General features: G+C 46.3%; 1 protein-coding gene across 3 annotated transcripts; it reads right to left on the bottom strand.

The window, feature by feature from the left end:
- Positions 1–180: 180 nt before the first annotated feature.
- TPX2 (TPX2 microtubule nucleation factor) lies at positions 181–13616 on the bottom strand. 3 transcript variants are annotated; one of them, XM_082065316.1, is made up of 17 exons: positions 13552–13616; positions 8643–8862; positions 8250–8372; positions 7936–8056; positions 7265–7396; positions 6469–6591; positions 5910–6043; positions 5462–5619; positions 4889–5057; positions 4623–4758; positions 3893–4109; positions 3587–3685; positions 2798–2974; positions 2508–2654; positions 1803–1914; positions 966–1132; positions 181–576 (listed from the first exon to the last, which is right to left on the bottom strand). In XM_082065316.1, the coding sequence occupies exons 2-17, from the start codon at positions 8743–8745 to the stop codon at positions 466–468; spliced, it is 2229 nt and encodes a 742-aa protein (XP_081921442.1). In that variant the 5' UTR covers positions 8746–8862; positions 13552–13616; the 3' UTR covers positions 181–465. The 3 variants fall into 3 exon arrangements, with proteins under 3 accessions (XP_081921442.1, XP_081921440.1, XP_081921441.1); XM_082065314.1 differs by having other exon boundaries at positions 966–1153; XM_082065315.1 differs by lacking the exon at positions 13552–13616 and adding an exon at positions 13456–13473 and having other exon boundaries at positions 966–1153.
- Between the last annotated feature and the right edge of the window lie 53 nt (positions 13617–13669).

The following is a 13669-nucleotide window of genomic DNA, read 5'->3' on the forward strand; positions in this document are numbered from 1 at the left end:
ACACAGTTCGAGCTTAATACAGGTTAAAAGCCTAAGAAGCAGACACCCGAAACCGATACTTAGCTGTACAAAGACAAATCAGCTCTTCCAGCTGTGCACATCCCTGTATATTCACCAAGTGCCCTTCAGCAAAACCTCCTCTGCAGGAAAAGGATTCAGCCCACTAGCAAGAGGCAGCGATCAGATTAGAATTTTTATTTAGTTCCAGTACACAATATTCATATATAATATAAAAACCTAGTTTAGTCTTTCGAGAACAAGATGTCCAGAGCTGAAGTGAAGCCGTATGGCACAGCCCAGACATTGTGCCTCAGCCACCTGCCTCAGGTGGAGTTAAACTACTCAAAAGAACAATAATGGAATCAAGTGTAGGAGTCGAGACTGAGCAAGCACATAGAAACTGTTCCCTCTTTGCTTATCAAGAGGATGGAGGAATGGGATCTCCCTCCTACCACATGAGGCATATCAGCACTTAAACCTATCTGAGAAGTTGGGAGACTTGGGCCTAGTCAGTGGTTTGTCACTGTGTTTCACCTCTACACTGCGGTATTTGCGTATTGGGTTTGCCTTGTGAACCTGTAAAGAAAAAAAAAAAGACAAGATGAAGCAAACAGTTGCAGTTATGAGGAAGCCGAAACTTGCACTTGGAGGGATAAGGGCAGGGCTCTGCCCATGAGACTCACACTACCCAGGGCACTGGTGGGAACATGCAAGGGATGCTTCAGGGTTGTGGCTTTTACAAAGATCATCCTGCTCCAACAACTGTGTGTGCACAGCTCTGAAAACCAGCCATCTCAGAACTGCCTTTGGCTTTTTTTTTTTTTAGGTTGCTTGTAAAGTTAACAAGGAGTCAATTTGCAACAGGGAAACGAGAAAAGGCAGTTTTAATGAGCTCAACATTGACACAAGCTCAGTTAGTATATTCACGCATCCCTTGGGTTACTGTTCAGAAATACCTCACTTACCAGTTCTTGTCGTAGCTTAGAAATTTCTTCCTTTTCACGCTCCTCTTCTTCCTGTCTGACCTGGCCTTGATGCCTCTCCTTCTCAGCTTCTTTATCTGCCAATCGCTTTTCAAATTCTTGCCGCTCTTTAGCTCTTTTTTCTGTTGCCAGCTCAAAATTTTCAGGAACTATGGAACCAGAAAGGCTCTCTAAGTTTAGAAATAGAGGAGATAACATTGGTGCAAAGACAGCCAGGTAAACCAGAGCAGCACTAGTGTCAAATGGAAGACTCCCTCTGGAGCACTTCACCTTGCAGAGGTTGTTAGTAGATACCTCTAGGCTTCAGGAAAAGAGAAAAGCCTGCGCCTGGACATGAGCAGTGTTAGTGCAGACATCACCACATCACAGGCATCCTCACAGGAGGGAGCAAGCACATAATTGTTAGTACAAACAAGTTTTGAGCTGGTTCTATACCCTGCAAAGCTTAGTCCACCCAACATTGTAGATGCCTTCATCTCATTAGAGATGGGAGGGAAAGACTGACAGCTGCAGCAGAAACGCCAGCTGTCTCTGCAGGGAGCTCCGTGTCTACTATTTACCCTTCTCCCAAGCTAGCGCACATCAATCATCTGCCAATTGCAGCAGAGCTGTGAAATACAGCTGCCCTGTTAGCACAAGACAGGGGGGCAGCCGAGAGGAAACTCCCCGGCTCCCTGGGGACACGAGCTGTTAGGGAATTAGTTGATTAAGCACTATTGGCTGTGCTGATAAAGAAGAGGCAACAGCCAGGCCAAACATTTAATTGCATCAGTTCTGAGTTATCAGCCAAGCCTGTGTAGCAAATACTTGCAACTCCACCTGCTAACAGCTTATTTTCCTTTTTAGGTACAAAAGGCTCCTGGTACACCACGGTGTTGGGACGAGCTTTAAAACACGCTGCCTCTTTCTGCCTTTTCAAATCTTCTTCAAGCTGCAAGAAAAGAGATCCCATCAAGTACCAGGCATAATAACTAACAGACCATCACCCCCACCCAGATTTCAGCATTCCCAACACTGGAAGAACCAGGTTGACTTAGATCAAATCATTTGCAGTGAAAAGTATGTTACAGCCAAATGTTGTGTCACATGTTGCCTGTCAGTTACTTTTGCCAAGAACAGCCTGAAGAAAATGTTTGGTGTCCACTGCAGACTTTGCAGAAGAAAAGCAGTATATTATTTATATGTCAATAAATGTCCAAGCAGAGATGGTCAGAGGAATCAAGCTGCATATAGTTGCAGCTTAAAATACACCCCACAGCTATTAATGCAGTTGTGGTAAATCATGTCAATTACCATAAAGGGACAACACCCCCCCCCCAAAAAAAAAAAAAGAAACAGAACAACCAACCACACAACAATGCACCAATGCTTAACCTGTAGCCAAGGGTTAAGGGAAAATGTCACACCAAGGATGAGGTAATTCATTGCTCAGAGTCAGATCCTGATTCAGCTCAAGCAGGACACTTTCTGAAGTCCAAGCTTCAGGAGCTGTTTTCAGTCTGGTCACACCTCTTTTCACCCTACCTGCTGTTTCCAGCTCTGCAGCTTGGCAGCTCCCCGCTCGTCAACCTGCAGGTTGAATGGTTCTGGCTGAGTTGGGGTTTTCACCTTCTTTTCTGGCAGCTTAACATGGTCAAAGTAAGGCAGAGGTAGCGCTTTGAACTTTGGCACCTGAAAGAAACAACTTGAAATATTTCTTGCCCTTTCCTCAAGGGCATGGAGCTTTGGAAGTTTAAGAGACAACAGCAAAAGCCAAGTCCTGCCCCATGCTTTTTACTTCAGGAGTGGAATCCAAGGTAGCTTATAGTTCTTACCTCTTCCTTCTGCAGTTCTTCTATTTTTTTCTCTTTTTGTATTTGCCGCTCTTTGTCACGAGCATCAAAAGAGAAGGGGCAAACTTCCACGTGCCTCTGCTCTGGCATTTTAGGTTTGAAGGGCACTCCGTAGTGTGGCATAGGGTTAGCTTTGATCACAGGGACCACCTCTTTTTCCTAAAGGGATATCAGCGTTAGGATCTGACACAGCACCAGGTCTTTGGGTTTACTAGAAAGACTACAGTTCGTGCCAAACAAAGCCATCAATACTAGAGTTCCTTTAATACAGGTCACAACAGTACCAAGTCAACACTCCAGACACTGCAAGAATGACTAATCCAAGAAGTACCAATTTACAGACATCCTGAACCACAGGCAAGTTCTTCCACTTTCCAAACCACTCCCAGTTCAAGTATTCATCCAACTTAGACTGTAATTCTTTAATGTCCTCTTCACAAGAGGGAAAGGACAAAGGACGTGATGCATTCTGAGCTCTGCTCCGCACCTCTGGGGATCTGGAGTGACTGTGGGAAGGTCACGTACAATATCTGTCCTTCCTGATTTAACAGACTAGGGAAGGGCCACATCCCTTGGAAATTGAAGCTATTCACTTTCTGCATTCAGAGCAGCAACAGCTCAGAAACCCTCATCAGTACCCTCCTGGAGAAACTGAGTTATTTCATTCTGTAAGAATTCAGTTTCTGTAAAATGAATAGCAGTAACCAGATCATTAGACGGGAATGGCACAGACGCCGCCCAACATCGAACCAGCCCATTCCCAGCAGTTACCTTCTCTTCATCTCTGCCAGACACTCGGGTTCTGCTTTTCAAGGTGAAGGCTGGAGACTTGGGGACTGTAACAGGAAGCACTTTCTTCTCTGGAACACCCTGTTCAGAAGAGCCAGGAAGGAGTTACCCAAGTTTAAGCGCCAAGAGAAAGTGCTACAGATAAACACCCTGACAAGCACAGTATATACTCATTGTTCTTACCTAATGACAGCGTTTACTGAAGATTATTAAATACACAACGCAATATAGCAACAGATCTTTTGAAGCTAATTCCTAGTTCCCAGGTGTGGGTATTACTAAACTTACCACAACATCCTCCAGAATTTTTGTTGGACACGGCCTGGAATGGAATTCAAAGTGCTCTTCCTCCTGCTGCTTCTTACTCTCACGCTCCTGAATCCTCTTTTCTATTTCCAACTCAAAGCCAATGGGTCGCGTGAGTTCCTTTGCAGGGGGTTTCTTGGGCAGGAGTGGTCCACCCTCAAAGATTCTGTGATCGACTTCTCGTGCTTTGAACTTGTACCTACACAGGAAAGATGGGGGTAGTCACAGACACATTGTACGTGGCGAGATGCAGCTTCTAGCAAACGGCTTCTGTCATAGCATTAAAGAGAAATAATCAGGTATAGAAGCAGTTGTTCCACACACATGTTACATAGTTAGCGACTCCTCCTTCACTTTTGAAACAGCAAGCCATTAAGTGTTATGGGTTGCTTTCTTGGAAGTTCAAAACTTTGTCTACAGGAGAGCTTTAAAGTGTATGCAAACTGGACTGGCTTTGTTTTACTCATCACATGCTGTACTCAGCCCAAGATCAGCTCTCCTAAGAGCATTTTCTTCAAAGTGTAGGGATGTGGAAAGTACCCAATTAAATCAGGGCCATAAGATTATAAAAAAGCTAAAAGAATCTCAGTGTTTTTATGCTACTCATTCTTGTACACAAAAAGTGTTCATGAGAAGTGATATTTTGGCATCTGAAAGTTATTTCCAGTGTGGTACAATTCTCTCAGAGGACTAGAGTAAACCTTTAACTTACTGTTGAATTTTCTCTAGTTCTTCTGCTTCTAGCTCTGCTGTAGGTTTGCAGGTGACTGGTCTGAAGCGCTGCTTTGTTCGAAGCAATGGTGTTTTTGGGTTTGTCTGAACCTTCGCCAATTTTCCTGGGACTGGGCCTATAAATTCAGGTGACAGAGACCAGCAGTTAATGGCAAGGCCTGCAGCAGACACAAACTGTTTGCTCAGGAGTGGGCTCTGCCTTCTGGCTCCGTCACCACCTCTGAGGACACAGCCAGGACCACTTACCTTCATCTGATTTCCTGCTCCTCAAATGGTACCGAGAGGGTGTGCGTCTTTGGAATGCTTCTACCTGCTCAGCAAGAGGCACATATTCTGATGTGGTTTCTTCATGTTTTCTTTTGTTTCCCTGGGACAGATTGAAAGGTTTGAGGACAGTGGGTTTCGGCATCTGTCCCTGGAAACAAAAAAGAAAGAAAACAAACCTACAGTCATTATGTCCATTTAACACCAGATGCTTCAATGACATTTCCCTTTCCCACTGATTCACAATCTCTGTCCCTTCCCCTTATCAAAGAGAAAACACTTCACATTCGACATGACTCTAAACCATCTGAACATGCACAAGCATGTCATATCGGGAATCTGCATGAAGGAGAAGATTAAAGCACAAAGTGTAATGACCGGAAGATCCAGCATTAAAGTGCCCCTTGGCAATGCAGACACAGCTACATTTGCACAACACTCCCCTCTCCCGTGTAACCCTCTCTGTGGGCTGCCAGCAGCACCTGTGGTGCAAAAGCAGAAAGCAGTGGTGTCAGGAGCTACTCAGCTGGCTGCTGGCACCATTCTGGCTCTCACCGGAGAGGGAGGATGCTTTCTCAATACGGCCGCAAAATCCACTTCCTTGTACTCATTCCCAGGCTGGCTTTCCATGTGTTGTTTAATTCTACTCTCTGTGCGGAAGTGGAAGTCAACTGGCTTTGTTACTTGACCACCAGCTCTCTTCACAGGTTGTCCTGAAGAAAAAGAATACATAAGGTCTGGAAGCCTTTTGGGGTGGGGAAAAAGGCATTTGATTTCTAATAACTTCAACAGTTTTTAGAGAACTCATCTATAAAATTTCAAAACATGATAAAACAAACACACCTGTTTCTGAGCAGTTTAAGGGCAGATCTACACTTAAAGCCACCTCATCCTAATATTTATTACAAAATCTGGAATGTTTTTAAAGGTACTGGCACAGCTATATGGAGCCTCTCCAGCTGAGCCCAGAGCAGCTTCCATTCACAGTCCAGCCCAAGCCCACCTGCCCCAGCAATCGCTGCTTTCAGAGACTCCTCGTTCTTCTTCCGCAGTTCCATAACTTCCTGCTGCAACTGCTGCATCTTTTCCAGCTCCTGCTCCTCTGTACTCTTTGCCTTGCCAGAAGGATTGGCCCTCCTGCAGAAGCATGGGAAAGACTGAGATACGCCATCCTGCTTGGCTGGTTACGAGCACAATGTTAGTGCAAAGGAACATTCTTATCTCCGACTTCGTTGCAGAAGCATCACTCATTATAAAAGTATACTCTTCAGAAAAGATCTGTTTGGATTTTTTTTTCCTCAAGAAAGCTTGCAGCTAGCTGCTGTCAGGCATATGCATTTGCTTCACCCATTAACAACTTTTTCCTCAAATTAAAAGCAAAGGCTTTCCTCTGCATGGGTTCAGCTGGTGAAGTACATTTCATCTCAATATTGTTGCCTTGCTCCAGTGTTTACTAAACATGATACCACCACATGCTGCGTTGGAATTGAACACACTTTAGCCAGGGCCATCACCTAAATCAACCGTGATTAGCAGAGCCAAGTCACAAGAAAGCCACGTACTTTAACACCATTGGCGTGGAGGGCATGGCCGGCTTGCTTCTCCCTCTTGCTGGGGAGAGGTTGGGGTTCTGCAGGGGCTCGCTCTTCGTGGACACTTCTGTCAGCTTCTCTGTGCCACTAGAACTAAAGTACCAAGTTGTTATGGGAAACCACTCCAATTAACTGTGCTCTGAGTGACAAATCACCTGCAGCTCCCTCCACCATGCACAATCTCCGACACCTGGTGAACTCCAGACCAGCCTTACCTGGACCCAGGATCAGAGCATGTCATTTTCTTCAGGACTCTACAGCTGGAGAAGGGAAGATGAGTTACCCAGTTTTTGGAACTCAGGCTGTTCTTGAGGAGCTAAGTGTACTGGAGCTCATCTAGATACAGCAGCATTTCAAAGATTGCACTTCAATTTCCTGACCCCAAGCTTATCACCATATGATATCTTAGTAAATAAGTTAATTGGAAAGATATCTTAGCTGCAACTCTTTCACAGTGTATGATTGCCTGATGACTTCCTGAGGGAGAAGTTAAGTCCAATTTAAAGCTAGCTGACAGACACTGAGTATGGAGGAAGAAGCTCAAGAAACCCAAGCTTATTTCATTCACATCTCTACCTCCAAATAGAGCATTTCCTTCAGATCTTACAGGCATTTCTTCTTCATTATGAAACCAGTATCAGCAACAGGGTTGCAGTCACCTCCTTTCAACCTTCCTGTAAGAACCCTCTCAGCCACATGGAAAATCCTTCCAAAAACAGTTGTATCCCTCTTCCCAACCCCAAACAGAAGGACTTTGATGACATACATTCTCATTTTTTTCATAGGTGGAACCTCTTCCTTATTAACCAAGGCATTAGCATTTCTCTCCACTTTGACTCTAGCCGGCTGTTTACGCTGCTGTGTTTTCCTCTGCGTTGCAGCTTGTCTTCTACCCGCTCTAGAGCAGAACAGAAAGTGGAGGTCAGCTTTCCTGTGGGGCTGGGAGGACACACCATCGGTGTAGTGCTTTTATGTCAGTGCACCACCTAACTCCAACATACCGACTATGCAAATTGTGCTTAACACAACAATCCAAATACAGCATGAATTATTTAACAATCCATAAACTTAATATTCTTTGGTACACAGAAGCCAAAGAGCCCTTTAGCATTCATATCAAAAACGAGTTCTGCCCAACTCCAGCAGATATAAACAAAGAAACTTTATAAGCCACTTCAGTCTCAGATATCCTCACATTCCAGAAGCTCCTAGTGCTACTGAGTCTCATTTGACAAGTATGCGAGACACTGCATTACATTTCCACCTCTAGAATTGTCCCTCCAGCTTAGCAAGCAGACCAGCTGTCCCCATACACCATCTCTGGGCTGGAGAACTTCAGACCCACAGGATAACCCAAGAACTGCAGATCCTGAGAGCCAGGACCTGCTTAGTTACACCATCATCAATCTTCATGCAAACTGAATACAAGTATTTCACCTCTGAGAGGCCTCCGCAGGCGCAGCAGCTCTCCAGCTCGTCAGGGATCCAACAATATTCTGAGGAACTGCACTGGCCTGCACACATTCTGCTTGGCCATTATCTTCACCACAGCTTTCACCTGAGAACAGTGACCAACATCAGCTCACATATATATATATTTATATACACACACAGAGGAATGCTAAAGTGAAACCCCAGGAGACCTGGCTAGACGACAACACCTGAAGATGGTCCCACAAAAGCCAGACTGAGGCTTTGCTAGTGAAAAGCACATACATTTTATTCTCTCCCACTATTCCATGCCAGCTTACTTGGTTTTATTTCTTGCGATGTGACAAGAGGCAAAACATCAGGCTTTGACAAAGCAGGGCTGGTAAGAGAGGTCTTTGCCAGATTTTCTGCAGGAGGGACGTTCTCCAGATTGGCTCTTTGGTCTGTGAGGAAAGAGAGACTTTCATTATACATTCTGCGTTCAGAATTTTTAACAATACCTAGGAATATCATTATGATGTTAACAAAGTCATCTGTCAAGTTACAGATGACAATCAAATTTTAAATAGAAAACCAAAACAACCTCCATGCATGATGAATGATGTAGTTAACAACATGACTAATCAACCGGGACAGAAGCCAGGCCCAAAACAAGGATCATGCCAAGCCCTCATTCAAAGAGAAAACAAACCAAGGAGCTGGAAGGAACTTACCAAACCAGGAGTCTGCATTGAGGTCATCATCTTCGTTCAGAGTTGCAAAGTTGATACAATGATTTGGGACATCAAAGGAATAGCGAAACACTGGGCGATACATCTTCACGCTGTCCCCAAGCGTCCTCCCCTTGCGCTGCCACGGTCCTTGAACAAGTATTGGTCACCTGTGACACCAAACCCCAGCACATCTGACAACCTCGCTCCCTCTGTGTGGTTTCTAGAGACAGACACCAGAACATTGTCCTTCTCGTCATTCATAGCCTTTGGACAGAATGCCTCATCAGAAATGTTGTTTTTTATTCTACTCCTGACTGGCAAAGCTAAGGAGATTTTACCATTGTTGACATTTGCATGTTCAAAACTATCATAAAGATTGAGTTTTGAAGGTTTTCTTTGTACCTGAAGGTGCTAGAAGGGTATTTTTTTTTAAAGGCAGAAAGGCACAGAGCCTTTGCAGAGAGTGACTGATCCGCCCTCCTCTCCCTCCCCATGCACAGCAGAGCCCTCTCCCTTACCAGGGTGCAGATTTATGAAGTGAGCGCCTGCTGACGAGGTTGGCTCCAGAGCACCGCAAAGTGCGGTCTGGCTCCCTCTGAAGGGCTACAAATAAGAACTAACGACACAAACGTGCTTTTCTAAAGAGTAACTTGATTTTCAAAGCAGGAGAGTTCCGTAGGGTATTGTTACTGGGCAAAAAGCAGAAGAAGGGCAGCACAGGGCCCTTGCATTCCATGGCACAACGGCAGGCTGGCCAGGCTATAAACAACCCAGCACCGTGACCCTGGCAAGAACAGTCCCCGCAGTTAATTAGTGCAGCACTGACAGCAGGAGGAGTCCCTGTGTCAACAGGTGATATTAAACTCAACAGAACAGGAATAAAGCCAGCAAAGTCATAAACCCTGAAATTGTAACAAAACCTTTTTGCAAAGGTGTTTTTGTGCTTTCAAGATGCCCTGCACAGCTGCAAGGCAAAGCTCGCAGGGACGCGTTGTAAAACAGTCTCCAAGGAAATCACCTGAACTTTGCTTTTATGAGTCCAACCAACTCTAAAGCAGCGTATTCTTAATCCTCAAAGTCTCAGACCTAAACCATCTGTCTGTGCAGACCACACATTGTTCAACCCGGACGGTACACTCCATAAAGAAGAAAATATTCAAGAGTAAATCTAGGCAGCAATCATGAGATACCACTGCTGTTTGCAATCACTGGCGGTCCTTCCCAGAGACGGCTGCACCACAAAGCCTCCAGGCCCCCAGCCCAGGACTGCGATAGTTAAAGGGAAAAACGTCATTAGAAAAGCCTCAGCTGCCTGACTGAAGATGTCAGAGTAGGACCCAAAGAAGGCAAACAGAAGAATCAGAGCCAAAACCAACTATAACTGAGCTCGAGACACGGCGGGAATCAAATGCTTTCCTACCGCCCTTCATCAAGATAGAGTTTCTGTCAACACTATCCACTTTTTAAAAAATCAAATGCGTCATCTGCATTCTCCCCTCACCCTCCCTGCTCTGCCTGGGGAGTCATAGCACCGGGCATCACATTTCACGGCTCCTTGTGCCCACTGCTACCTGCTGCAGTTCCCAACCTTTTACTGTATAAAGTCCATATCCTGTCATAGTGTCAGCAGCCTCAGCACTGACCCCACTACCAGCCTTTCTCCCTCCCACATGGGAGTGAATAGTCATGAAAAGATAGGGAGTGCATCAACATCAGTTTCACACACCAAGTTTCTTGAAAGAGCCAGTGGGGAGGTAAAAGTCATCGTGACTGAACTCCTGAGGGTTTGTTTCAGTCAGACAAACTCACAGCATCCACGTTTCAAACCCCTGCATGTCCTCTGAGGCCTCTGAAGAACTGGATTTACTGGGAAGCAGCAGTTCACTGACCAGCATCTCGCTCCTCCAGCCACTAATTCCACCTGGGGACCGTTATGTGACTTAACACCAACACAGCCATCGCAACGGGCTCAACCAAGGACAGCCCCAGCACCGCTGCCCAGCCCTTCACCTGCTCACAGTCTTGATGGCAGAATCATTATCTCAATCTTTTATTTAGAGACAGGAGGCAAAATTCTTTCCCTCCCCTGTGGCACTCTTCCACCAGGAAACTTCTCCTCATTAATAGGGACATTAACTAATTAGCAGGCACTGCATGCATTTACCAGACCATGGTTACAGGCACACTGCAATCCTACATAACTACAGCATAGATTTAAAGCGTCACCCTGCTCTCCCCCACATCCATCACCCTCCGTGTCGACACTCGTGCTCACAGAGCTCTGCAGCGAGCCAGCCGGGGAACCCTCACCCTGGCCCATGGGATCAGCTTTCAGATCACTGCTCGCACCACCACTGCTGCAAGGAAGGAGTATCCAGTCCTCTTGCTTTCAAAAACAGCCCAAATTCCTTTGACAGAAGTGACTGCCCAACTAAAACCTTAATTCTCTTTCTAGTCCCACTCCCCTCGCTGACCAAAACGTGCCTCATGCAGCCATGTATGGTTTCTGCACAGGGCAGCACAGCCGTATCCACAAAAAGGAATGGACAACGGGTTTCTCCACACATCAGGTTTCTTTTGATTAACTACACTTTGGCACGTTCCAGAGGAGTGCCTTGGCCTGGTTCAGATTAGTTAGCTTTGAAAAAGGATTAAGCTAAATTAGAACAAGCATTCCTGTCCCAGAATAAGACTAATCCAACAGCAAGTGCAATAGGTATTTTGGAATAACTTCACACCTCACTGTAATCCAAATTAGCTTTAAAATGCTGACACAATTCCACCACCAATGTGCTCAGCATCTTTTTCTCAGTGTAGTTGTTAATTTATTGCCAAAAACATTTAGGACAAGTTTGGAGAAGAGTAACTCTAATGAAACCTACTCAGGACTGACCCAGCTGTAGTAGGTGAAACTCGGCACCAAGCACGGCGTAGGGGAGCACTTCACAACTACCGCCCAACAAAAAGTTCCTCTTATTTGTAGAGCAGCAGGTCAACACAGACTGATGGTCATCGTGCAACACAATAACAGCACGCACTGCTTCAGACCTCCCAGTCACACAGGCCTTAGAGTTGGAGAGAGGAAGCAGAGTTCCCAGATGAGAAATCAGAGGTCAGGAGGGAGAATGGGGGTGTTTGAGGTTGGGGGAACAGCCAGGGATGGACAGAAGGAGAGTGCAGAGAAGATCTGCTCTTTCCTGCCACCTTGCAGTGTGATCAGATAAACCCTGGTCAGCTTGAGACAACACCTTGTCACAATACACCATTGAGCATCACAGCTACAGGTGTTACTTACTCTAAATCCTAACAGGATCAGAAAGTGGAAAATAAACAGTACCAGATACCCAAAAAGGACATTACATCAGAGTTACATCAGCAGAAACATCTGAAGCCAGTTGATCCACATGCCTCAAACCCAAAGATGGACAATCAATACCGAGGAAGCCACACAGACACGCACTGCGGTAATTCCAGTGCCTTCTGCTGGGTGTTCAAAACCAACTGCCATTTAAAGACAGGACACTGCACTAATCAGGCACCTCGTTTAATTCAGCCTGGCAGCTTCTTTATTCTCCTACGACCCAAAGCTTTCCTTCCCTCTAAAAGGACAAAGTTCCTGGATGCTTTTCAGGGGTTAATATTTAAATTTGACCATTATAAAGGGCTGGAAATTGCCTCTCCATAGATCCAGTCCTATCAGCGCAGCCAGGCAGGCAGTTATCCCACCACAAACCCTCTGCCTGAACTCCTGGCTTTGCCCTGAGCAGGGCTAAGTGAACACTTTTAACAAATTTGGAATCTACAACTTCTCCTTCCTCGCGGGTGTTTGTCGCTCAAAGCTCAAGGGAGCTTTCCTGCAGCACAGAATCAACACTGAACTCATCATCCTGGTACAGAACAGGGGGCAACACCACTTTTCCATCATGTAATCCTCAAACTGAGAGATAAAACCTTTAACTCTATGCAGAGAGAGATGAACATGCAGAGAGCTCCACAGACCACCCCAACCTGCCCTCATTAGTGCAAAAGGAGCAAGGGCTGGAGTGGCAGCTTTTCTCCAGACCCATCTCCCTTCCAACAGCCCAAAATAAACAGCCCTGGCATCTCATCCTCCCTAAATAAGATCCCACAAGTTTCAGAAGACACGAAGATGTGGCATTCTAAGAATAGCTGTTCAAGGAAAAGTAAATTATTTTTAGCCAGGATAACCTCAACTTCTTGCTAGTTTAAGTTGAAGCTCCTCTAGTTTAAAAAAAAAAATAAGTGGTGCATAAAAATAGCTAACCAAACACTTTTTCTGTTACTTGAGTCAGGTTTTTCCTGGTTTCCTTCCTTTTCCAAGGAAGCAGGACATGGTTTGAGAAGCAGTAACATCATTTTCCTTAGTTCCAAAATTCAGATGCACATTTCTCCAGGTTTGAGTGGTGGGTATAAGCACACAAGTCAGGACACAATACAGCAGGAACACACAGGACCCTGGGCAGGTTTCACGGTGACCAGCACAGGCCTCACACAGGGTATTTTGAACACTCACGGCTCGGCACGCAGCTTTGTGTTATTGAGGAGGCTGCTGCTCCTTCAGGTCCCCGGGTGCGACCCCGCCCCCCGCGGCAGAAACGGCCCCGGACACGGGGAAAGTGCCTGCGGCCGTTGCCCAACCGCGCCCTCTGGCCTGTCGGTGCTGCAAGGGACCGGGGCCGCGTTACCGATAGCAGGGGCTCGGAGCAGGGCCGCGGCCCAGCCCAGGGCACAGAGACACCCGGCCAGATCCCGGGGGACGACCACGGCCTAAGATACCGTTACCGGACGGCACCTGGCAGGGAAAGGAGGAAGGTGAGGCGAACCCGAGAGCCCCCGCAAGGCGGGAAGGCTGCCCGGTGCCCGGTAACCGCCGCCCGCCCCCACTCACCTCAGCGCCGCAACCGCCCGGCGCGACCCGCCGCCGTTAACTGATTTTAAACAGAGCTCGTCGGTCCGAACCAACCAATCAGCGCCTAGGGCACACCCTCGGTGGGTGCCTATTGGGC

The sequence above is a fragment of the Streptopelia decaocto genome (genome assembly GCF_964273445.1).
Source record: "Streptopelia decaocto genome assembly, chromosome: 14".
Lineage (NCBI taxonomy): Eukaryota > Metazoa > Chordata > Aves > Columbiformes > Columbidae > Streptopelia > Streptopelia decaocto.